Raw genomic sequence first — 25,302 nt, 5'->3', positions numbered from 1 at the left:
TGAAATCATTAATATAGTTCAAACAGAGCAGTGACGCAAGCCCCTTTCTTTAAAAAAGAAAAACAACTGGGAGTTACTTTTTCCAATCATAAGTTCGGTATTTTTATTATGTAATTGACACATTGTCCAGATGACAACCTCTGACAATGGACCACGCCTGGACGAATGAGAGATTACACCGATAATTAGCACAAATTACATTCTTGATTTCTGGCTTTCTGAGCAGTTAAATCTCTGGCTTCTCTTAGAAGGGCGCTCCTCTCAGGCTGAAACATGTCACAGCCTTGCTCAATAGTGGTGGGACCCTACTATAATAGTATACAATAATGATTACTATTGATTGAGTATTTGTGACGCTGTTTTTGTCAATGTAAAAATGTGTTGTTTTTTTTTTATAATAGTACAGTCGTTTGGAACTTAAAAACCCATTTGATGTGATGTTTATGAGAAAAAAACAAATTTCATTTTTGAAACTATTGCTTTTTGACATGTGCATGTGCATCCAATTGATTCATTTTGGCCACTGCCGAGACTATGCGGACCCCACGAGCACACCAACGGGGGGCACAGTCGTGTTGTCTGGGGTGGAATGCTGGTAAAATGAATCTGTTTGGTTCACTTTGAGCACAGGGGGGATTGAGGACGACCTGATGTGTAAGATCCTGGTGTCCGTTACTTCACAGTCGATCTGCATCATCACCTCAAAGTCTCGAATGACGCTCTCTGTGAAGTACAAAAAAAGATTGTCATACAAAGTTTATTCTTGCATAAGGCTGTGTAAAGCTTTGTGTGTTCAAGGAGACAAACCACATTTCAGGTGCTGATTAGCTGGTTTTGGTGTAATTGTGACACTTTACTCAGCATGCCTACATGAACATTACTGTGTGATTGATGGTTGTGATTGAAAAAGTATGGGTGACAAAGCAGCCACATCTCCATCAGCCTGCCCTTGGGCAACTGTGGCCAAGAAAGAGTTTCCCGCCCGAGTGAAGACTCAGGGTGCGTTCGCACTTAAAAAACTCATACAATACTACATGACGATACAAGAAAATATAATCTATGGTACATATTACGCCCACAGCTGCACAGTTGGAGTTGTGCTGTTGTCTGCATAGATCGTGAACCAGAGTTTACTAGTGCCGGGTTGAGAAAAACCTCACGAGAAAATGGTGGGGGAGGATGGTTTGGCTACAGATGGTGTCCAGAGGTGAGTCACATACTCTCTATGCAAGAAATAAACAAAGCAACTGTAATCAAAAGCAGAACATGCAAATTTGAGAGAAGAGAAGGGGGAAAGACACTGGTGACGAGTGAAGAACCAAGTCGATTTCCCCATGTGCTATGACAAGGGAGTGAGAAGATGGATACATTCAATGTTGGTTTACTATAAGAAGATAAACCTATAGATGTTATTAAAGAAGTATATATTCACATTAAGGCATATTGAGGTTGGACTTCTAAACAGGTCATTACTTCTGCTTTATCTTGGCAAATTCAAAATGTTTATGGTTTGAGGTATGCCACAGCCTCACTTCTGTAAGCAAAGGATTAGATGGTCTTTGGACACAATTCTAGAGGGACCTTTGTATATTTACATTAACAGACAGATTTAAGGGTTTCTTTGTGTGTTGAGGGCAAAGAGTAACCATATGGACAGCTCAAGTCGACGCACATCACTTGGCTTTTAGCGGGCGCCTTATGTGACCCAAATATGGAGCTCCAAGCGTCTTTAAAATAGTTGCTTTAAACCCTGAATATTTTCCAGACACCTGTGCAAAACATTAACCATTGTGCCTTCTGTGGGATTGCACTGGTCGACACTGGGCGAGTGAATCTGATTGTGGGCCCCAGTGGCTTCTGTGACAGATTTAGCGGATGTTCACATCATTGGGTATAATGCTTTATATGACTTCATCTGTTCCGCTTCCTCTCGCACCTGGATTTAAAATAGGTCAATCTAAACCGTTTCAGCGGTTTCACAGATGACCCTCAAAGTCTGAATATCTGTCCATCTATAGTGTGTCACGCATTGAGGCACTGGACCCTGTATGAAATGTGCGACTTTCACACAGCCAGATCTCATGGGTTTGACAATTCTCTTTTAAAGTGTTTGAAATTGAAGCAAGACACTTCTTTAAAATAGCTGCATTGCCTCATTTTATTACCATCAAAAATTCAGATTAGTATCAAAGGTCAAAACGTGTCTAGCATCTGCTACGCTCATGTGTGAACAATGTGTTTTTAATATGCACAATCCGTTTTTATAAGCTGCTTACATTGCAATAAACATTCCAAGCTCTATGGGGACCACAGTCTCTTTGTAGAGTCATTAGATATAAAAGGACCAGTGAACTCTAATTACAGGCTTCAGGGCATTTTTTTTATCCAGTTCATCTACTTTATTTTGTATATTTCTTGAATAAAAAAGCCTTTACATTTCTGTAACTGCAGTGAACAGTGAAGCAGGAAGCACACCGGAGCGCTGCTACCGGCTCCCATCTGAAAAAGCACTCTTTGAAGACTGGGCCAGGCCTATCGTCCGACTCTGCATGGTCCCCCTTTAAAGATGCCATCTGGAGACGGTCCATAAAGCAGCACAGTATGCTGATATGTAGTGATAACCTCCACCCCAGCGTCTGGCAACAACACACGGAGGAAACATGACCGTGCATCCTGGGACAGATTGGCTACAGCTCTAAGGACACGTTCACAGTAGAACCAAAGGAGAGGAAGCAATTTATGTGTAATTACTGTATAATCTATAAAGCAAGAACTGAAGACAACAAAGAGACAATTGCATTAAGATAACTTCAGCTTTCCCTTCATGAGTTGGCAGCAACATTGGCCATTTCAGAACACAGTACTTTTAATTTATATGTTGTGCTTTTTAAATTTAAGGGTGGAGTGCAAATATTTAGTCTGAAACTGAAGAGATGAGTAAATGTAACTTCTTTTGTCAGACCTACAATAGTCCACTGTCCAGGCCATACGTTTCAAACAATAAATAAAACGTAAGTAGAAGATAACGATGTTTTGTTAGTTACATCAATAGTCCAGGCTGCACTGAGAGGGACTCGAATAAGAAACATTTGAAGGCTACGTCAGCGGTGCATCCTGAGTGTACTGATGAAGATGATGTGATTAGATATGACAAGAACCTTGAGCTGAAAGGTCTGTTTGCAACCGATATGCCACTTTCCCACAGTGCACAGTCTACCTGAACATGATGTCATCAATGAAATTTTTTTTTCCAAAACATGTCACTTGCTCTGGTTTAAACTCCTGTTCTCTCCCTTAGTCCTTATATGGAAAGCACTGGTATCTTTGTGTTAAGTTTGAAGGAGGTCTAGGTCAGGTAAGTTTAACAAAACACCTGAACCGTGGACAGCCGCAGACCATAATTTAGATCAAAGAAAGTGTACTTATTGACCAAGACGGAGAAAATGAGCGCTCTAGATTAGCAGGGTCTATTAACCTAGTCCAGATGAAAACCATTTAGCGACTCGAGAAGAAAGAGGCTGGAAAACATTATACTCTGTGGTAGAGCAATCGCACTGGAGAAAGACAAGAGTGTTTTGGTTTCTAAAGGTCTTGTAATGTAAAATGTAATCACTAGAAAAACACAAATGTCAAATCTACTCTGTCATCTGTGTTACAGTGAGGCTCCATGTTCACAATCAGATCATAGTAGACACTTCTTGGCAGTAGATAATAATAGATAATTACTTACAAGTTCAAGATCACGTCTAGAATATTTTCGGATTTTCAGATTAATGGGTATTGAAAATTGTATTCTTCATTGTTGTAAATTGGTTGTTGTATATTTCTTTGTTTGATCATTTTCCCAAATGTGCCATGAGGAGTCTTTAAAAGGAGTCCTCCACCCAGGAAATGAAGTTAGCCAAGATAAGATAAGATAATCCTTTAATATCCACACAAGGGGAAATTTCGTTGTTACAACGCAGTAGAACAGGAGGAAAGGACAGAAGCTAAGTATTTATGTGGCCAATCTCAGGCATCCATGACCAATCAGATTGGCCTGATACATTTTGAATCTGGATGCCACATTTGTTCAGTTAATCCACCACTCTGAAAGTTGAAATAGAAGGTCAAGGTACAATAGTAACATTAAAGGACTTATAGTCTGACTCCCGATAGAAAAAGGTGCTCTGCCCCTTTACAGCACATGACCGTGAACTAGAGCTGGGACATATATCACTGGTGATATATCGCGATATATCTGGGAAGGTATGATGTTTGGACTATTGTGATACAATTGAACTGCAACTGATTCTCCTCTGTGTTATGAGGAGAGGCAGAGGCTAAAAACTAATGAAAACGACAAGAATCTCGTTGATGAAACTTGTGATGCAAGATACTAGCATGTCTTCATGTAGAGCGTTTAAGCCAGACTGAGGAACATTCTCCATGGAGATAGACTTATGGAGTACTGTGGAACATTCCAGACATCTCTCTCGACAAGCCAAGATATAAATCAGGTCTATGGAGATGCAAGCCGGCTCACAGCAAGGATTCATGTTTGAGGTAATCGAGTAAAAAAAATAAATACATGCCTTTTTTTGAGTCCATTTGAGTCCATTAATTGGCCTTGAAGTTCAGAAGGGCTGAACTTGGATATAAAAACACTCTCCCACAGAAATGGACAATGACCTAACAAACTGTATTGATAATCCCAAAGATTGAACGGCTGTGGACAAGGCTTTGGTGAGCTCATGGAAATCAACGTGTCCATGAATCATAGGAAGCATTCTGGCGCCAGTATTAGCCAATAGAGAGTTTTGGCTTCATCTATCGAGTTTAGCAACGATATAGTGCCTGGTTTACAAGACCAAATGGTCAAATATATGCACGGATGGTTCTCAAATGGACTGGTGAAATAACCCCCACAAAGCAAAAATAGATAGATCAAAAGCTGAAGTCACTATAAGCGTAGCCTTCAATATGGAGTTAGTAACTAATGTGTGAAGTTTTACAGTTTTAAAAGACTGATATGGCTTTATGTTTGAGTGCGTTGGACTTACCTTGCACATTAATTGCAGGCAAAATGACAGACATCTTGGGTCTCTGTCCTTTGTTGTGGCTTGTGGCTGGAAGCAGCAAATGATCCTGAAAAAAGATGGTAACGATGAAGATTGTTAATAGTTAAGGGTTAATCATTTGACTAATAATAATTTTATAGTAATTTTAGCCTTAGTGTATGCATGCAGTTATTCAAGTGTAAGCTTTTAAGTATTTTCTGCTTTCACAGCTGTAGTATCATAATGGATATTGTTTTTGTTTAATCAATGTTTTTATGTAGACAATTTAGACAAATTAATAATATATTTCAAATGATTAATATCTTAAATGGAATGAAAATACAAAAAAAAAGTAAAAAAGGCAACCACTATATTGTAAAAGAAATAAAAAAGGCAATTAAAATATAGCATTTTCTTAAACAATGCAAAGAAACATCTCTATCTTAAATGTCCTATATCTATACATCGCACACAACACAAAGAGATTACTTAAATGATGTGCTCTCTCGACATACACCACGGTTATTAAATAGTGTGCTGGCGATATTGCAGAGTTGCATTTATTTTAAGTCAAAATCAAGAGTGAAACCCCGGGGCTTTACAACAAATGTCGGCAACCAGAGCTCATTGAAGTGGTGAGACTCTAAGTGGAATGAAAAATGAGGGGTATTACAGTGATGACAGGAGGGAGGAAGGGATTAGAGAAATCAAGAGACAAATGTGCAGTAGGGGGCTTTGTGCTGTGATATACATGCACATTTTTAATACAGAAGGAATTACAGCAACTCATAACATAAAGTGCAGCTGCTATGGCAACAGGTGGAATATTTTCAAACTCTCTCCAATATGGTACAAGCAGTTGGTGTTACCAAACTACACCCAGAATATAAGGGCGCTAAAACAACACAGACAGCCAAGCACAAAAAACAAGTCTCTAAATGTAGGACCCGTTTCATAATTTGGTCATGTTATGTTTTCCATCACGTCATGTCACACTTACAAAACCACCGAAACCTACAGTCCCGACCCAAGTGGAACAAGTAACAAGCAATCGAGAAGGATTCAGCTCATGATCGGTAATTCACCCTTAACGTGACACCGACCTCTGCATTACCTCAAAAGGTGTTGCCTTAAAAACCCAGGGAACAAATCATTTGGACAAAAACTTAAAGCAGCACAACCATTGAAGCTGTTATTTACACACTATGTTTAAATTTGACTTGTAATTCCGGAACACTTGATGCACCCCGAAGACGTTTTACACCGGATGTGTATTGATCATTTATTTGACCTTGGGCCTGAGGTAAACTGCAACTCTCTGAGCCATGTAAGAGACAACCACGTATACCTGCAGAGGACAGGCCTACATTACAACCTAATTGTAGCCAATTTAGTCAGCTATGCGCAAGGGTCACCCAACCTCAACTCAGTGAGCCAGCAATGCATTTCCTTAGTTGTACAGAATGTTCTTGTATCAACATTAGAAAGATACACAAAGATTTAAGACCAAGGTCAATTTAAAGTGGTCCAGAGCACATTATCTTGACAACAAACGGACAGTATAATGGAAAGAGTAACTCCCCTGTAAACGTGTTAAATGGAGGCGGCATAAACCAAGGTTCTGGAAAGGTTGCACAATTCCCAAACAATTTTATGTAGCGCAGCAGTGTGTTGTGCGTCGCCTTATGAAGACTATATATATTACCCTTCTGAAAGACACAACATAAAATGTGTCTGGACGACGATTCAGCTCATCAAAGAAGTCAGTGTAGGTGTGAGGAGCGTAGTACACCTGCAGCTCACTGCCAGAATTCCTGAAGGAAAATGAGAAGCTGTAATTAGCCATCGCTCTGTAAACCGTGTCACAAAGATATAGCAATCACTTGAGTATAACGCAAGTCATTTATTGATGCAAACCAGTGCTGGTAGGTTTGGGAGATGAAACAAAGAACAAAACAGAAAAGTTAGTCAATTTTACAATTTTGCTTTAGTGAACCTTTGGCGTGTGAAAGATGTTTGTTCCGTTGTGCTTGAAGGTTTGGCGTTTTACAGCACAAATCAAACTGGGAAAACATTGTAGGTGTCCAAAAAGCTATTAACACTAAAGCTAGAACAGCTTTCACAGCAAATTTTTAGTGCCAGGGAATAGCATTTTAAAACGGTATCAAAATCTGGGCAAGACGTAGCTGTTGCCTGAAGCTGTGAGAGTGAAGCGCTTATACACAAACAAAAACACCAACATTTAACATGCTTAGTATACTTACTTCTCTTCAAATGTTTTAGTGTATTTGACTGTCACAATCTCAGAGGCCTCTTTATCATCGGTCTTCTGTAAAAAATAAAACAAATCATACTTTCAATTATGTCAGTTTCACGCTTTCTCCTCCAAGGGTTGTGATAAGCCTTCCTTATAAACTACTACCTACATAATTGTGGAATTTAATAAACACATGTATAGTTGTATTAAGAGTATTTTGACAAATCGGGTTATCTCTGCTGCAGATGTCTCAATTCCTGGAGCACTAAACTCTGTGGGACACTAATCCCCCAATGAATGTTTACTTTCTCAGGGCTGCAGGATTGATTGATTTAAACATAGCCCTATAACAAAGTGACAGTTTCCCTGTGTCGTTTATAATTTAGTGTCTGGCCGTTTACTTCTAGAACTACATGTGTGCCAGTTCTAGTTCTAAATGTGCCAGTTTGTGCGGGGTAAACTGTAAAATAATGTGACTTACCAGAATAGCCCGAGCGGATTTGTGATTGCTGTTACTCATGCGTCTGGATTTGGTCTGCTGCACTTCATGACGGTGGACCCAGCCCCTGAGCTCGTGGGCCAACCTGCCAATCAGAGCGGCTATTATGAAGTCGTCCATAGCTATTAAAGTGTTTAAGGTGACGTTTCTGAAAGCGTATAAGCCGTGTTGTGCGGTTACTTACTCGATGCACTTGGTTTCGTTGACATGAGGCTGGCAGGAGGGAGGAGGCCCGAGAAAGACGGGATCCTTCACCACCATTAATGCTTTATCTTCAGAACTAAACACAAAGAAAATACAGGTTTAGAAATTTGAATGGGTGTTACCAAATGAAAAAAATGAAAAAAATAAACTATAAACCAACTCCTCGACACTAACAGTTACCCATATCTGTTTTTAAAATAAACATAATGTTAAAAATCTGGAGATGCCCATTATTGTAACTTTGAAAAAGAAAGGGGCAATAATTGGCTTAGAGCACATAGTAGGTAATATTAAGTTTTATAATATAAGATTATACTATATGTATGCTTCATTGTGATCGTCGTGGTGTTTAGTGTTTTGATATATAACTAACTATTAACTGACTAACTAATACTAATACTAATACTAATATACTAATACATCGGCAGTACATGGCACATTGGCAGCCCTCCTCAGATGTAACAGTGACTGAAATAACAGCCCTTCCACAGTGAGTGAGGCGTGAGGTGCTGATGTACAACATCCACAGCCTGTGCCCACCTGCAGGACCTGGCTTAGACCAAAACCACCTGACGTAACCTGCCTCAATGGGCCCCCCAAATACAAGACGCCTCATGCTTCAGGCTCATGTTCTGGGAATGGTTTCTTGGGACAACATGTCAAATCAGAGCCGACTGACCAAGTATCCCGCCAAAAGGGGCCATGGTAAACCCCCAGCACACACAAATGCACCTTGTTTTTAGGGGTGCACTCCGATTAGGTTGCATATCTTTACCGTCACACTGCCCTCTGCTGTGTTCAGGGCTGTCACCCCTTTGTAAAGCCTAATGTGTTCCTTCCTGTTTGAGCTGGTTTAAATGCTGCAGGGAAACTTGAGACTGCACACGAATGGTTTGTGTTATTGTGTGACGAGCCTTACACACAGATCTGACAGAACGCAGGCTGGTATAGCTGTTGAAACAGATATGTTGAGCACAAAACATCCCCACAGGGGCCAGGTAATGCACCAAAAATAATGTAATTACATTAACCAAATGTAACCGTTTGGATCTAAATCTGCCAAACTTCACATAACTGGTTTGTTTTTCCCAAACTGTTTTTTCATTCTGTTTCTAGTCATGTAAAGCTACATGTCAACAAAGCCAGACCCCAATTTCTCACTTTGTTACTCAAATCCTAACTAGATATTTACTGAGGAATTATTTTGGATGATGTTTGAACTGACTTGTTAAAAGGCTGTGACATGTTTAATTGTAGCATAATGAGTCGCCAGGACACAGGTGTATCCTAGTGCGCAGACTTCTTGGATAAATACAATGTTGAAGGTGTGGGTTGAACTCATTACCTGTCTGTCATTTCAGAGGGGCCGGTGAGCCTTTGAGGCTCCGAGCCCATGACAACCTCGGTTTCAGCCTGTGATAAGCCCAGCAGGTGTCTGCCGTGCTGTGTCGTAACAACGCCCAACTTGGACCCGGGGCCACCCTGAAAAAGACTGTGGAGAGACAAGAGTGAAAGACATGGGACAGTCAAAGGACCGAGCCGACTTGGCCAAAGCTGCTGGACTGAAATGACCGCTGAATCCCCCGCTGCTCACATCCTGTGCACAGGAGGGTTCTTCACTTTTTAACCACAAGTCAAATGTGAACTCTGATCTAGACTGCATAACTCAGGACACGGACACACCACCCTTTCAAGAGTATTAAATACACAAAGTGGCTTTTTCATTTCAAAGGGATTGGACCTCAAAAAAGGAGCATATTTTACATTCCAGAGGAGAGCCTGAACACAATCACACAAATGTGAGCACAGGTACAGACACACACAGACTCCAACACAAAAGCAAAATCATTCACAGTTCCTTACAAATACGTTCAGGTTTAAGCTCCAAACAACAAATGGACTAAAAGAATACATTCCCAGCAAAAAGCAGACAGATTATGAAAGACCATCACCAGACTAAGTAAATGTTTGTGAGGTGTTGGGGGAAACTTACTCCCAGAAGAAAACAAACATTTTTACAACATGAGAAAAGAGGCTTTATCTCACTGTTTGGAGGTGCACTATGGAGTTGATGTTATGAAATTGCACAATTCTTATGCTCTGATCTGTTCAGCCACTACTGGCAAAGATGTTTAAAAGTTCCATCAATCTTCTTGTTCCCAAAGTACTATAATGGTTTTCTTCCACAAATACATTTCGTATGTATTCATTTCTAAACAAACTCTTCCCTGCAAGGTTGTGTGTGACTTAAAGACCCGTGAGAGATACAACCTGGACAGGGTTAATCACAGAATTTACTTTTTTCCCTTTGAATGGGCGCTCTTTAGATCAGTGACACGGATAAAAATATCTATTGTCACCAGTCACCACTGTGAAAAACAACATGTAGCGTATTTTCCAGACTATAAGTCCGGAAAATAGTTTTGGCTGGAGTGCGACGTATACTTATATTTATACTTATATACTCTGGAGCGACATATGTTTCACACTTGCACCCGCATTTCATACTCCAGTGCAACTTATGTTTTTTTCTTCTCTATTATGCATTTTTTGGCTGGTGCGACTTATACTCCGGAAAATACGGTATCTGTTATTTTAGAGTTGTCAGCGGCTGCACAGATAAAGTCAGCTCAAGTCAGCTTGAGTTTTGCTTAGAAAGGCACAATCAAAAATCTTCCATTCTATTTTCTATTTCTAAACAAAAATCAAATGTCCCTGCTCTACTCATCTTCTCCCACACGCATGTACTGCAAAGCACACAGTGATGAGGCAGTGCTATAGAAATGACTCGATTTAAAAGCCCACAGTCAATTGGTCAAATAATCTAATCATATTCAACACCTGAGAAGTGGGAGTTCTACACATTTATGTGTATCTATGGATTTCAGAAATTAGGGACCGTAAAAATAAGGTATTATATATTTTTATTGGGGGAAAATTCTTAAAATTTGGCATATCACAGGATTCTAAAAATCTTGAATTACACATAATTACATTTTTTTCAAACTAAAATTACTGCTAAAAAGGTACTAACACAAATCCATAAGAAGCAGCTCTGTTTTTACCTTGTTGGTCCAAGATTAAACACGAGGAACACCACGACCACCATCAGGCACACCGCTCTCCTCTTGGGGGCTGGTGTCTTTAGCCCAGTGTTCTTATGAAAATAAAAACACACACTTTTATTATCAGCAGTAAAGGTTATTTCATATATTTGAATCGGAATCAGAATCGGACTCGGAATCAGAATCAGAAAGGTTTATTGCCATTGTCAATGAACAGAATTCACAAACATAGGAACTTTGTTCGGTGCAACATAAAACAATGAATAAGTCAAAAGAGAAACAATTAAAATTAAATTATGGGAGAAAAATAACAAAAAGCTAGAAGATAAAAAAATAAGAAAAAAATTAAAAAGGCTTAATATGTACACAAATGTACAGTTGAGTTTACATATGTAGTGCAGAAAGTGAACAGTGCAGTGAGTGATTGAATTATGGTTAAAGCGACAGGTGTTTAAGAAGTGTTCACGAGTCCAACGGCAGAGGGAAAGAAACTGTTCTTGTGGTGGGAGGTTCTGGTCCGGATGAACCGTAGCTTCCTGCCTGAAGGGAGTGGCTTCCTGCCTGAGGGGAGTGGCCTCCTGTCTGAGGGGAGTTGCTCCAATAGTCCATGTCCAGGGTGAGAAGGGTCGGCTGTGATCCGACCTGCACGTCCCAGAGCCCTGGAGACGTACAGGTCCTGCAGAGATGGAAGTCCGCAGCCGACCACCTTCACCAGCAGAGCGCACGATGAGCTGTAGTCTCCGTTTGTCCCTGGCTGTGGCTCCAGCGTACCATACGGTGATGGAGGAGGTGAGGATGGTTTCTATGATGGCCGTGTAGAACTGCACCATCATCTGCGCTGACAGATTGGCGTTCCTCAGTTGCCGCAGGAAGTGCATCCTCTGCTGGGCCTTCTTGATGAGGGAGCTGATGGTGGTGCCGAGAAAAGCGGAGGGAGTCCACGGTGGTGATGGGGGAGTCTGTGATGGTGAGAGGCGTGGCTGGGGGGCTGTGACTTTCCTGAAGTCCACGATCATCTCCTCTGTCTTCTGGGCGTTGAACTTCAGGTTGTTACCGCTGCACCAGGACACCAGCCGGTCCACCTCCCTCCAGCAGACAGATTCATCCTCGTCCGAGATGAGCCTTGATCAGTTTTACAGAATCATGGCTGGAGGTGCAGCAGTTTGTGTACAGGGAGAAGAGCAGGGGAGAAAGTAAACAGCCCTGTGGAGCTCCTGTGCAGATAGTCCGCGTGTCTGAGACATTCTTCCCCAGCCGCATGCACTGCCTCTGATCCGTCAGGAAGTCAGTGACCCACCTGCAGGTGGAGTCAGGCATGTTGAGCTGGGTGGCCGGAGTGACACCGTCTGGTCCGGCAGCTTTTCGAGGGTTGGATTTCCGAAATAGTCTGCTTACCTCCTGTTCCTGAACTCTAAAAGTGGTGGTGGAGGTGGGGGGGACTGGGGTTGGGTTAGCAGAGGAGGTCACAGGTGGGGGAGGGGGTGTCAAATCAAGAATAGAAGGAGCAGAGTTGCTGGGCCAGTTTTCTGTCGTCTGCGGAAGGGGGGGCTCTGGGCTTGTAATTGGTGACAAGCCAGAGCCCACTCCACACAGAGGCGGGGTTGTTGTTTGAGAACTGCCGCTTCAGACGCATATTGTACTGAGATCTAGCTCTCGACACCTTCCTGCTAAATTCTTACTTTGCATCTTTGTAGAGCTCTCCATCACCGGCCCTGTGCGCTGCCTCCTTCTGCTGCCTTAACTGCCTCAGTTTAGGTGTGAACCAGGGTTTGTCATTGTTGAAGGTGACTTTGGCGTGTGATGGTATAATGCTGTCCTCACAGAATCGAATGTATGACGTCACAGTGTCCGTGTATTCATCCAAACTGTCTGTGGCAGCTCTGAAAACCTCCCAGTCCGTAATGTCCAAACACGCACATAGCTCCTCCACTGCCTCATTGGTCCACCTCTTATGAGGTCCTCACTACAAGTTTGGAGAGCTTCAGCCTCTGTCTGTACGTCGGGATCAGGTGAACCATGACGTGGTCTGACGAGCCCAGCGCGGCTCGGGCCACGGCGCGGAAGGCGTTGCTGACTGTTGTGTAGCAGTGATCCAGCGTGTTCTGCTCTCTGGTCGGGACAGTAATGAACTGTACTTTGGTAGTTTGTGGCTGAGATTCCCCTCAGCCTCGAGAGAGTCCGGGAAGGTCCGCTGTGCCTCCTGCACATTCGCACTCGGCAGGATGTAAACAGTGGCAGGGATGAGGCGAACTCACGTGGAGAGTAGAACGGTTTGCAGTTGATGAAAAGATATTGCAGATCAGGAGAGCAGTGTTTGGAGATCACAGTCACATCTAACGACCAGGCGTTGTTGATGTAGAAACAGACTCCACCGCCGCGTAGTTTTCCAGAGATCTCGCAGCCGGTCAGAGCGGAGCAGCTGGAGGCCCTCCAGCTGTACGGCGCAGTCCGGGATGGCCTCGCTGAGCCACGTTTCCGTGAAGCACAAAACAGGAGATGAAGAAAAGTCTGTTTCGTCTCATCAGCAACGCCCGTTCGTCCAGTTTGTTGGGTGGCAAGTTCACGTTCGAAAGGAAAATCCCAGGTAAGGGCATTCGTGTGCTTCGCCTGCTCAGCCGCACCAGCGCGCCTTCCTCTCTTGTGGCGCCTCACAAATTTAGCCAAAATAAGAGCCATTTCTGCAGCAGATGCTAAAAAACCTGGAACTAGGTCTGTAGGAGTTGTGGTTCTAATGGATAAGAGCTCTTCATGGGTGTGAGAGCACGCTGACACAATTTACAAACAAAAACAGACAAAACAAAGAGCACCAAAACGCTGAGGCAGCCTTCAGCAGCACCATTTTGACACATGAATCTGGCAGTGACATTGCCCGCTCACCTCGCTCAGTAGCCCCTCCAGCTGCCTCTTGAGGTTACCGTTCTCGCTTTTGAGCACCTCGTTCTCTGACAGCGCCATTTTCAGCCGACCCTCCAGCGACAGCAGATATTCTTTCTTCTTTTTCCGTGACAGGGAGGCTGACTCGCGGTTCTTTATCATCCGCTGCTGCCTCTGGGACAACTTGGACTGGAGCGACAAAACAAAATACAAAACACATGATAAATGCTGTTGTTATTACACATTTTAGCACCCACCTGAGCACCTGTCCAAACACAATGGTTGAGACGTAATTATGGAGAAACATTCAGTGAAGTGGGACTAAGACTGACGAGCATGTCGTTTTCCATTAGTGTGACATCATGTTTGTCTATGGGCTTGAGAGCGAGACCATTTAGTTTGAACTTACTTATTGCTCATAAAAAAAGGACCAAATGTCAATAACGGAAAATGCACAACAGAATCTTGAAAAAATAACCATGGTTTTACATAGAATGGCATTTCAGTAGATTCTGGAGTTATGTTTCCTTTTTTTTTTTTTAGGTAGTTCTAGCCGTTTACGCTGAAAAGGCTCTTGAAGTTCCACTTAATGTGCAGTGACACTGTTAACCGTAATAAATCAACGTTTTAACACGACCCAAAAGAGCACTAAAACACACATGTTGTGAGGTTTAAATATTTACACAAACATCCAGAGCTAAGGTCAAGAGATCCCATACAACCGCTCAACTCAAGTAGGTTATGTTTAGTCGTTATGTGGACCATTGTTATGGTAAAATCTAATGGGGCCTCAGAATAAATAAATAAATCCTTGCATGAGGCCGCTGTTGAAAAGTCGTAAAAAAATGCACTTACTGAAATGCAACAAATTGACAACTAATGAATAAATTCACAAGGCAGGAGTCCAGTGTCACAAAATGAGGTTAAGTTTCTATATTTACATTCAATTTGACCATGAACACTACATTCATACAAGTTGAAAGTGTAATGTTTTCTGTACATCTTTGTCCACTTCTCAGCGCCTCTGTCCTGCCCCTCCCCAAACACACTCGCACTCTTTGGGGCAAGCCTCTCGATCCTGCTCCTAACAGAACCACTGGTGATTAAGTTATTTGCATCCCTTGTATTTTTGTTCTGTCTCCTGAGAAACCCCTCTGTCTGCAGGCCCAGAACTGGGAGCGGTGCCACCAGTCTGAGCCTGGGAACGGTGCTGTGTTACCAAGGAGACGAGATGAGGAGGGACTTCAAATCACTGGCACAGACCCTCGAAGATGTGGGACGTGGGGAAATGACACAGTGCTGTTTATTAATAGTGAATTGGATGTTGACAACCAATCTTTAGGCCTTTTTTAAATTTAAAGTAAGGATTTGATCTCATAAATCACATAATATCCATGGTTTTAAAACATTTTACATATGTGATCATCCTAGATAAAAGAAAAGCATATTTGAACAAAGAGCGTTAAAGCTGTTAAAGTAGTGCAATGCTACTACCTATGGGTGCTACACGGGACAGAACACATGAAATGGAGAAATAAGTTAAGAGTTTGCATTTGCAAACTGTTGCCCTACATCACTGTAGCTCTACAGCTGACACACACAGCAGCACCACAGCACAGGCTTAACACACTTCATAACCATTACTGACCTGGCTCACACCACATTGATGTGTGAGGAGTTTGTGAACTCACAAAAATCGCAAGAATTCCTTTTGATGGCAAGGATATTCTGTAGCATTTTCTTCACGAGATAGGACTCTTGGAGCTTAAAACTGAATTGTCTCGCAAGAGAAAACCAAATTGCATTTTCAATTTACCACAAGTCATAAACACTTGTACCATTTTGTGCCTTACAGGTACTACTGTAAAACTGTAATTTCAATTATAATAATTTAAGCATGTCAATCTACTTAAACTACGTACACTGTGGAGTTAAACAAATGGGTGTTTGGGATTTCATGGTGGGTTTAAAGTATATAAAATGTGTGTGTAAATGGACAGAGAATGTGGCACGCCTTTATGACAGCTTCTTTTGTGTGTTTTCCTTGTTCATACTCTTGATGCCTGATTTGCTCTTTTTTGCAAACTATGCATAAACTATAAATTGGTAATAGTTACTCACAAACTTTCCTAACTGCTGATGGGTGTGTTTATTGGGATCCTCTAATTTTAGTGACACACACACGTATCTCAGTAGACCAGAGCCATCCCAACCCTGATGGCTGTTTACAGCTGTCACAGACACTCATTCTGAACAACACCTGTCTGCAGCATGTAATCGTTTAGCAGTTGTTTAACACCAGGGCTTAGGAGGCTGTGCTAAGGGCCAGAGTACAGTGCAGAAAACAGAGCAGACACAAGATACTTCTGTGTGCACACAGCACCTGGTCCAAGTATGCCATCTCTGAGCCATTTACATGAACTAGAGGGAAGCAGCAGAGCATTCACGGCTGCACGAACCCTGCTGCTCAAAGCGGCCTTAATTTCAAACAGTACACACACATTAACATATTGTCATTGTTTGCTTATTTAATTTCAGCCATGATTAAGCAGCTCTGGGAAGTGGGAACATACAAGCACCATTCATGTCCTCTTTGCACTCCAATGAGATGAGATTCCCTGTCCTTAAATTGGCCCAAAACAGTCTACTTTGTCTGAAAAAAATATTTATTTCAGCTCAAATCAGAACGTTGCTGTACTGGTGCGACCCAGAATATGAGGATCAATGGAAAAATATTGAGATTAATGTTGTGCCTGGGATTCCTGCACACGCTTTACTGGCAGATGAAACACTGTTGAGTCATTTGGAAGAGGTTAAGAATCCATGGGTAAAATCTGCACTTACAACATGGAAGGAGCTAATCAAAACATACAAACTAAACAAAGATATTACAATCTTAATCTGGTTGTTTTATGACCAAGGTTTAATACCAAATATAACTGACCTGGGTTTCAAGGTCTGGAATACAAAAGGTATCAAAGTTTTTCACAAGATTGTGAAAGGTAATCACATGAAAAGCTTTGACATGTTGAAAGAATACTTTGGCTTGGAGAAACGGGACTTTGACAAGCATTTACAAATAAGGAGTTATTATAACCAAGAAATCAAACAGGGTAATTACCATTGTAGTCCTTTCTATAAATCAGAAATTTCAAGGGGAATAATATGTCAATTATATAAATGTATTAACCATTTGGGCAGCCTCTCTTCTGATTACATTAAGGATAGATGAGAGAGAGCGTCACTTTGTTCTGACTGAGGATTTTCCCACCCAATATATGTACTTCTCAGTGGAGGACCACAAAGTCGCATGTTTGGAGAGAATTCTAATGGAAAAGTGTGGTGTGATTTTTTATAACAGCATGTCAAACTACCTATCATTCACAAGGAAATGCAGAGTGTTGGAGAAACTGTGACCACCAGTATTGGACTGAAATCAACAAAATGCTATAGACTGCTTTTGGCATTGCCATTCTATTTTACTTCAGGACAATGTGTATAAACCTCAGGACTCCTGTCATGAACACAATATGTTCCTTTGGAACATACTCCTGGCTGCAGGTAAGAAGACCATTACAAAGAGATGGATGATTCAAACTGCACCGACAACCAAGGACTGGACTGGATATAAACTCTTTAGTTTAACGGTTTAGTTCGACTTTGTCAAACAGTATTTGACTTGGATTTGCCTATCTTTCCTCCCCTATTATGTCATAAAAAGTGACTCTCCGTCTATATTATTCTTTGTCATGACTGGACTAGTCCCTCTCTGCATTTTAGTGCTGTTTTTTTACAGCCACAGGTCAACTGTTACCATGCAATACACAACAGGGCCTTGCATGCTTGCTTGCATTTAAGCATTCAAAATAACCATAGAAAAACACCCTTAATGTCAAGATCAATTTACCAGATGGCTAAAAAATTACTAGAGGACTGAGTTGGTAATTTAATTGTATAAAGATAATTAGCATATTATTGCATTATAAGAACACAGCAAATGTACATAATGTTAGGTAGCACATGAGCGAGCTGTTTAGAACCAACAGCCATTGCCTAAAACAACAATAAAGTGACTAAGAGTCAGTGAATCCCCCTCATCTGCGGGAAACAGAGACTGAAAGAACAAACAAGAGGAACGTTTGTATTTTATATACACAGTACGAGCCAAGACCTTAACCATGGTTCTGTCCCAGATGCTTCTATTAAAAAGGACACGCATTTGAAAAAGATGGCAACCATTATTGAGAGATCATTTTATTATAAACACATGTCAAAATCCACAACCATACTTTATCACAGGGCTGGAAATCACCTCCATGTTCATTGTGTCGCTGATCATCGATGTGAACTCGGCTGAACTCTTCATCTGGTCAGATGAAGAGTTCAGCCGAGAGTTCAGCCGAGTTGCTCTGTCAGCCATTTTGACAACAATGTGCTTCTTTGACACAATAAAATTGTTGTTTTTATAGCGACTACAGTAGTTTTGTTGACCCTCCAAGGCACTGCATTAACGTGAATCATTTGTCTCATGCCTTTTACACATTAGGAAAAAAGCACTGTATTCAAGCAATCCTTTAGATTTCCTCAAACTATTTCGGTTCTGACAATATCAGGTATTTAAATGGACAAAGGCATTATTTTTGGTGGGGACATTTTTTTTAGCATTTAATTTGCTTACGGAATTAAATAATGCAATTGAAGGCAATTGCAAGTTATATCGATATTAGAAGGTTTACCAGAAACACTGTACATGCAGTTCTGATTTCAACACTGTCTTGAAATGATTAAATTGTAACTTCTTCTGAAAAGTATCTTTGTCAAATGCACAGCCTGGGAAAACATTTCGTCTTTGGCAGCTCAAACTTGTCTAAATTAAAGCCTACTGTTTGACAAGAAAACAAAAGACAAACCATTTTGATGAAAAACAGAATTTTAAGCTTTCAAAATTCTTACCACTGTGTTAAAGAGTAATAGAGAGAGGATTTATTCGTTTATAAACCAACTGATTTGCACATTATATAATAGATAGTAGAGGTCTAATCAATATCCATAGAGCATAGTTATATATTGCCATATAAAAAAAAAAAAATCTGTGAAAACACAAAAATGCTATAATACTATGATGAGTTTCAGCTGCAGATACCAGTGCAAACAGTTCAGGCACTTTTACACTAAAATATTGTCTAAATATTCGCAAATGAAAAGCTAAAGTGTGAAGGGGTAATATCGCGTAGTTGTTTACACACACATGGCAACGCATACTGTGGCAGGACTTACATCTTCATCTGAGGAGGGAGCGCAGACGCTGACGGAGACCACTTGAGCTGGGACTGGGACGGTCCTCTCTGGATTCAGTGTTGGCATGGTGACCACATTTGAAGCGAGCGCCTGTGGGGGCTGGATGTGCAGCACCTGGCCCTGCGCTGACAGCACTATGGGCCGGCCTGAGGAAAGACACACGCTCCAATTACACAGACTCCGTGGGCTATACGTACTCATATTTGTGCTACATGTATGATCACTAAGACTTATTATGCCACTGAGTCAGCTTGATTTTATATCTGTGTTTTGCTAAAGGCCAGAATGACCCATTTTTATTACATTTTTAGCAGCTTATTGACTCTCACCCACCTCCAAGGAGCTACATTAACCTCTGCCTTTAACGGGCCTTTTCCGCTTTTAAAATACAGGTGCAAAAATCTGACCTATGCCCTTAACTTCCACATTCTGAGCTGTGTCCAGTCAAGTAACTTATAAGGGACAAGAGCGAGACATTTGGTGTTACAGCCTTATTAGAGAACGTAACAATCAAACAATCAAATATCTTACAAGAGTGAAATCCATCAGACAATTTTAAAAAATAAAGAGGAAGATGAATGAGGATTTACAAATAACGGGTGAAAAATGTTCTTCAGGAATTCAACAACCCCCAAAACACAGTGCCAGGAACCATTTGTCTGAACAACCCAGCAGCCCTCAACTCTAAACAACCTGTCAGGAGCAATTGTTTTGACATAGCAGCACTAATGAATGGAGGGGGTACCAATTTCATTTTTAATCTTCAACATAAACTCTCATAAAATATAAGTATTTGCAGACGGGACGGTGAAAATAACACATCAGAATAAAGAAATATGCTGCTATATATGTTTCTCAGTACATTTCTAGTACGCTCTACTACATTCAGCCCTTTATCCATAGTCAGGAAAGAGATCATTTTTTTAAAAAGTCAAAAGCTCCACCCATCGAGGCCATGACATAAGTATTAATGTTGGCCTGGACACTAACGACAACACGGAGTATAAGACAGTAAACCAGACCAATTCACAAATGATTCAAATAATAACACAGCCATAATTTGACCTTAAAGCCATGAAAGACTTGTTAATCAACAAGCTTCAGATGCTACAAGTAACCAAGCATTCATTTGTATACACTGACTGCAGACCCATATAAACCCATATAAAATTGAGTATACAGCTCCCTCTGCTGGCTATGTCAGTTCTTCTTCTTCTATGGTGTTTTATGGCGGCTGGTATCTAAGGGTTACATTACGGCCAGACTTTATTCTTTAGACTTTATTCTTCAGACTTTATTCTTGAGTTCAAAGCACATGAGTTCCAAGCCCACAATAGATCCAGTCACAACTTTGTGCCATTAATTACTGTAAATACAGTGAGAGGAGCCAGCGCTGCTCCCAGCCAGGGTGAAATGAGAGAAGCCAGCGTTGCTCCCAAGAAGTGTGAAGGTTTCAAGTGTGGAGGTTCCAGAATGAATGAGAATCCCTTGGTTGTGGATAGAGAGGACTTTGTGCTCTTTATGGTGGATGTTATAAACTGTGCTGCTCGAACTCAAAAGAAAACTGAAAGGATCAGGATCAATGCTAAAGCTGCAGGAAGAGTCCTTGAGAGCTTGATTGGGCAGAAATAGAGAACGGGCTAAAGGCGCAAAATGGGGGTCGGAGTGACGAAGGTCTACTTTTGGGGAATCAGAGTGATCAGAGTGAAGAAATAGAGGTGGGGATGGTCTCCTGTCCTCGCCCAGTCCAGTAGATGCACGGCTGCCAAGCAACGACATCAGTGGAAATATCAGAGCCTAAAGAATGAAGCTTAAAGAATAAAGCTGTACGGCGGAAGCACCGAACATCAAAGGAGAGGAAGATGAAGAAGAGTCAGCCCTGGAATAAAGCCGGTCGGACTCTGAAAAATGAAGTCTAAAGAATAAAGTCTGGCGGTAATGCAACACTTGGATACCAACCGCCATAAAAACAACATCATCAACAACAACAACAACAGTCTCCGAATGAAGTTGAATAAAGTCTAAAGAATAAAGTCTGGCGGTGGCGTAGCACTTGGATGCTGGCCGCTGTGGGGCACCAAAGAGGAAGAAGAAGAATGAAGTCTAAAGAATAAAGTCTAAAGAATAAAGTCTAAAGAATAAAGTCTAAAGAATAAAGTCTAAAGAATAAAGTCTAAAGAATAAAGTCTAAAGAATAAAGTCTAAAGAATAAAGTCTAAAGAATAAAGTCTAAAGAATAAAGTCTAAAGAATAAAGTCTAAAGAATAAAGTCTAAAGAATAAAGTCTAAAGAATAAAGTCTAAAGAATAAAGTCTAAAGAATAAAGTCTAAAGAATAAAGTCTAAAGAATAAAGTCTAAAGAATAAAGTCTAAAGAATAAAGTCTAAAGAATAAAGTCTGGCGATAACTTAACGCTTGGATACCAGCTGCCATAAAACACCAAAGAAGAAGAAGACATCGCTTATGCTTTTATTCAAAGCAACTTATTTTTTCTTTCTTTCTTATTTATTTTTATTAGGACAATGTTCAAGTACATTAAGCATAAAAGAAATGCTTGTACCAGAATGTTTAACAGCTCATTTACATCTAGTCTTTAGGGGGGTAGATAATGCAGTGGTCATATGCAGTGCAGATCTAAATCTAAAATATATCTTGAAATAAAACATTAAATTTACAGAGAAAATCAGTTTCAATGAATCAATGTGTGCTCTGACCTGGCGGTGGCACTGGTTGAATGTTGACATGTGTCTGTTTGACAACAGGCAGCACAGTGGTCTGCAGAGGCTGTATAATGATGGTCTTGGCCTGAAGAGGAGCGGCTGCATGGGCCAAAGGCACAGCTGTCATCACAGGTTTGGGCTGGATAGAAACCTGAGGTCCAAACTGGATCGGCCTTGGTTGGGACGGTTTGTCTATAAAAAAATAAATACAGACGGTACGATTACAAAATAATAAAAAGACAGATTGGTATTTCTATAATTTCAATGGTTCTTTTTTGTTTGACAGAAAACACAAATATAAATAAAGTAAAAGGCAAAATTCTATTTATTGTTGGACTCAAAACAAAGCTTCTGTTTCTGAATTTGTCATTGTAAAAAAAAAAATGATTTAGACAAAACATCAGATGAATGCCTTATCTTGCTTATTAGGACTCAAAATGGAAAAATCAACAAGAAACACTTAAATATTCTTCATCTGGACACTTTTTTTTTTTTTTTATCCAAGAGTCATTCTCAATCTGCAGATCAAGTCATCAAAATCCTACTGAGTTAAAGATGTAATTTTTGTTAAATAGAATCCCAATTTAAACAGGAATGGGGGTTTAAGGTTCAACTTACTGTCGTATACAACAGTGTTTTGAAGCCATGGGGCGGGAGAAACCCTGGCAACTCTGATGCTAATCAGGTACTCAGAGATGAGGGAGCGACAGCCATCTTACAATAGAAGAGTAGTCTCAAATGAAACTCAGTTCTCAGACTTGATCTGCAGATTGAGAATGAGGGTCGAAACGTTTTGTTTTTCTAAATTAAACAAGTGTCCAGATGACAACAACTGAACCTTTTTCTACAATGGATTGCTCCTGGACAAAGGAAGGATTATACTGACAAGCCATACGCTGATAGTTTTCCTAATCTGCCACAGTTGTAATTTTTACAATACTACTTGCTTCACATGGAGACTCTTTACTCACCTCGATGACCACTTCTCTTGGGAGCCTTTTTGGTAACTGCCTCAGAAAACCCACTAGACTCTGAGGAAACTGATGAAGGAGAAGGCAGAGATTGTGGAGAAAGAGCCTCATCCTGAATAAAAGAAATAATAAAAAGATTCTTAGAATTATTAGCACATTTCATAATTAGAAACAGTTTCCAAAGTGCTGTACAATACAGAAGAATACAAAAAACAGTGTAAAATTTAGCTGCATGCAACAACAATTATTTATATATTATATATATATATATATATATATATATATATATAAATAATTGATTCAAATTGTTCAATAAATTCTTTTTAAATACCACAAAATATGTACTTGTTCCAAATATAATACATAAACCATTGCACCATTTCCTTGAAGAACAACATGTTTTGGGTTGGGTATGTGGCGGCAAGAAAAATGTAACCCTTGTCCTTGTTTTGACACAGTGAAAACATCTGCCTCCTAAATTATGCAAATATGTTTCAGGATGTCAGCACCTTTTTCAAAGAAGAGAGACTCCCATAGAACAGATGGACCAGCAACGTATAAATTTGACAAGGTGTTTAAGGATTTTGTTATTAAATGTATCAAGAGTAAGCTTCCAATGAACAGCTGTTGATCTCACCATATGGTCGAGAGTTTTGTGTGCATCAAACAAGGTGAGACAAACAGAAGTTGTGATGTGTTGAAAGCAGTGACTTACGTGTAAGGAGTATGGGGACATGGCTTCCACAGAGGAGGGAGAGGAGATCGAGCTCAACGTGTGCGCAGGAGAGTCCACACTCACCTCGCCATCTGGAGCCACAAGGACACACAGCACTTTTTATTAGGTAAATAAGAACTGTTTCTAAGTAGAAGATGGTTAGACAAATGGGTCTCTCTAAATACATTGTACTATATATTTTTCACAAGGTCACACATTACATACAAAGTGTACACATTTCTGTGGTGGAACAATACTTTGAACTTAGAACTAAATGGACCTGCCTCTTTCTCCATTGACTAAATTGCGATTGTTACAAACTTCATTCATAAAAAGTATACAATATATGATACATTTCAAAGTATGTGATTTAACAGATTTGGCACGTAATTAAGTTAAACAAAAAGGCAGTGCCTGTACCTGTGTAAGGACTCTGTGTGTCCACTTCATTCCAAGAGGTTATGTCGATATCAAAATCTAGGTTGGGTCCGTCACTTGTCTGAAACAAAAATGCTTGAATTTAAGCCTAATATTACACTTGGAACAATCACATTGGAATAGGTTTTACTAATGTATGTGTGTGTTTGGTTAGAGTTCATTAAATGAGAGGTATATATATATTTTCCTTCTCTTTGTTTTTTAAAATCCTGTTCATGACATAATAACTTCTGTGACATCAGAGATACCAGAGTAGAAGGTGCAGGTGCACCTTTTCTCATAAGATCTCTTCTAGTGTCGGTCCATTCTGTTATTTGCATACAGAGGAAATGAGGAACTCACAAAGCCTGCATGCTCCAGAGCTTGCAGCAACTCATCTGCATCTCCGAGGGTTTCCAGTTCATCAAAGAGGCTGATGTCTGTTACAGAACGTACATTTAATATTATTAGATTGATCTTATTAGACACACTTTAAGTTATTTGTCATCAGCGGGCTGAGCAACACTTCAGCACACAAAAAATAACTTGATACTGCTGCGTGTTGAACAGAAAGGCAATAATCGATAGTTGTACTAAACAAATGCAATAAAGAAAGTGCTCTGTGCCACCACAGCAGTATATTTATATATATATATATATATATATATATATATATATATATATTATTCATATATATCATCAATCAGTATTTTTGGACTTATGCAATTATTTGTGAATACAGATTAGACTTTAAAAGAAATATTAATTTCAAGTGTTGATTATGGTATTGTGTTACATTTGTGTTATAGTTAACGTGTAAGTCGTTTCTACACGTTTTTATTTGTTGTTATTACTTTTAACAGTGCCATGTTTCATCATCACGGTGGGGGCGGCTAACACGCTAGAGAACTAATGCTAAATGTGTTTTATGAGAAGAACTGAGACTTAAGTAGATGAGGCAACATTGTATTTTGATAGCATCTTCATGGAGAAGCAACTAATGGAGTTTTTATTCATTAATATATAATTGTGTCGTGTAGAGCCTTCTAGATCACATGAAAACTCACCCCACTCGCCTCCCTGGTCGATAGAGATGCTGCCAGCTGCTGCGCAATCCATCACAGGACAATATTGTGGAGTTTCTAACGTGGAAACAGATGCCATTCTCTATTGAATTCATTAGTAAAATATAAACAGCTTTCCTCGAGTTTTCCTCATCGACTGCTGTGTTTGGAATCAGCTT

General features: G+C 40.4%; 1 protein-coding gene across 2 annotated transcripts; it reads right to left on the bottom strand.

The window, feature by feature from the left end:
- Positions 1-143: 143 nt before the first annotated feature.
- Positions 144-25,302, bottom strand: atf6 (activating transcription factor 6). 2 transcript variants are annotated; one of them, XM_072438646.1, is made up of 16 exons: positions 25,127-25,302; positions 24,423-24,499; positions 24,057-24,141; positions 23,643-23,734; positions 22,928-23,039; positions 21,951-22,148; positions 19,216-19,382; positions 13,942-14,127; positions 11,065-11,156; positions 9,345-9,491; positions 7,980-8,075; positions 7,778-7,880; positions 7,304-7,368; positions 6,745-6,853; positions 5,043-5,127; positions 144-723 (listed from the first exon to the last, which is right to left on the bottom strand). In XM_072438646.1, the coding sequence occupies exons 1-16, from the start codon at positions 25,221-25,223 to the stop codon at positions 533-535; spliced, it is 1,902 nt and encodes a 633-aa protein (XP_072294747.1). In that variant the 5' UTR covers positions 25,224-25,302; the 3' UTR covers positions 144-532. The 2 variants fall into 2 exon arrangements, with proteins under 2 accessions (XP_072294747.1, XP_072294748.1); XM_072438647.1 differs by having other exon boundaries at positions 24,063-24,141.

This window comes from Eucyclogobius newberryi, unplaced genomic scaffold (assembly GCF_026437365.1).
Source record: "Eucyclogobius newberryi isolate DKJ021-1_F unplaced genomic scaffold, fEucNew1.0.hap1 SCAF_9, whole genome shotgun sequence".
NCBI classification, from domain to species: Eukaryota; Metazoa; Chordata; class Actinopteri; order Gobiiformes; family Gobiidae; genus Eucyclogobius; species Eucyclogobius newberryi.
Note: the sequence above shows the minus strand (reverse complement) of the source record. Positions and strands in the feature narration are given on the sequence as shown.

Bases quoted from the DNA above. Each gene is read 5' to 3' on its own strand.
- atf6 (XM_072438646.1), bottom strand. From the start codon at position 25,223: ATGGCATCTGTTTCCACGTTAGAAACTCCACAATATTGTCCTGTGATG. The intron at 19,383-21,950 runs GTCAGAGCACAC...GTCTTTCCTCAG, and splicing joins TCAACCAGTGCCACCGCCAG to GCCGGCCCATAGTGCTGTCA. The intron at 5,128-6,744 runs GTAATATATATA...ATCTTTTTTCAG, and splicing joins ATGTTGTGTCTTTCAGAAGG to GATCATTTGCTGCTTCCAGC.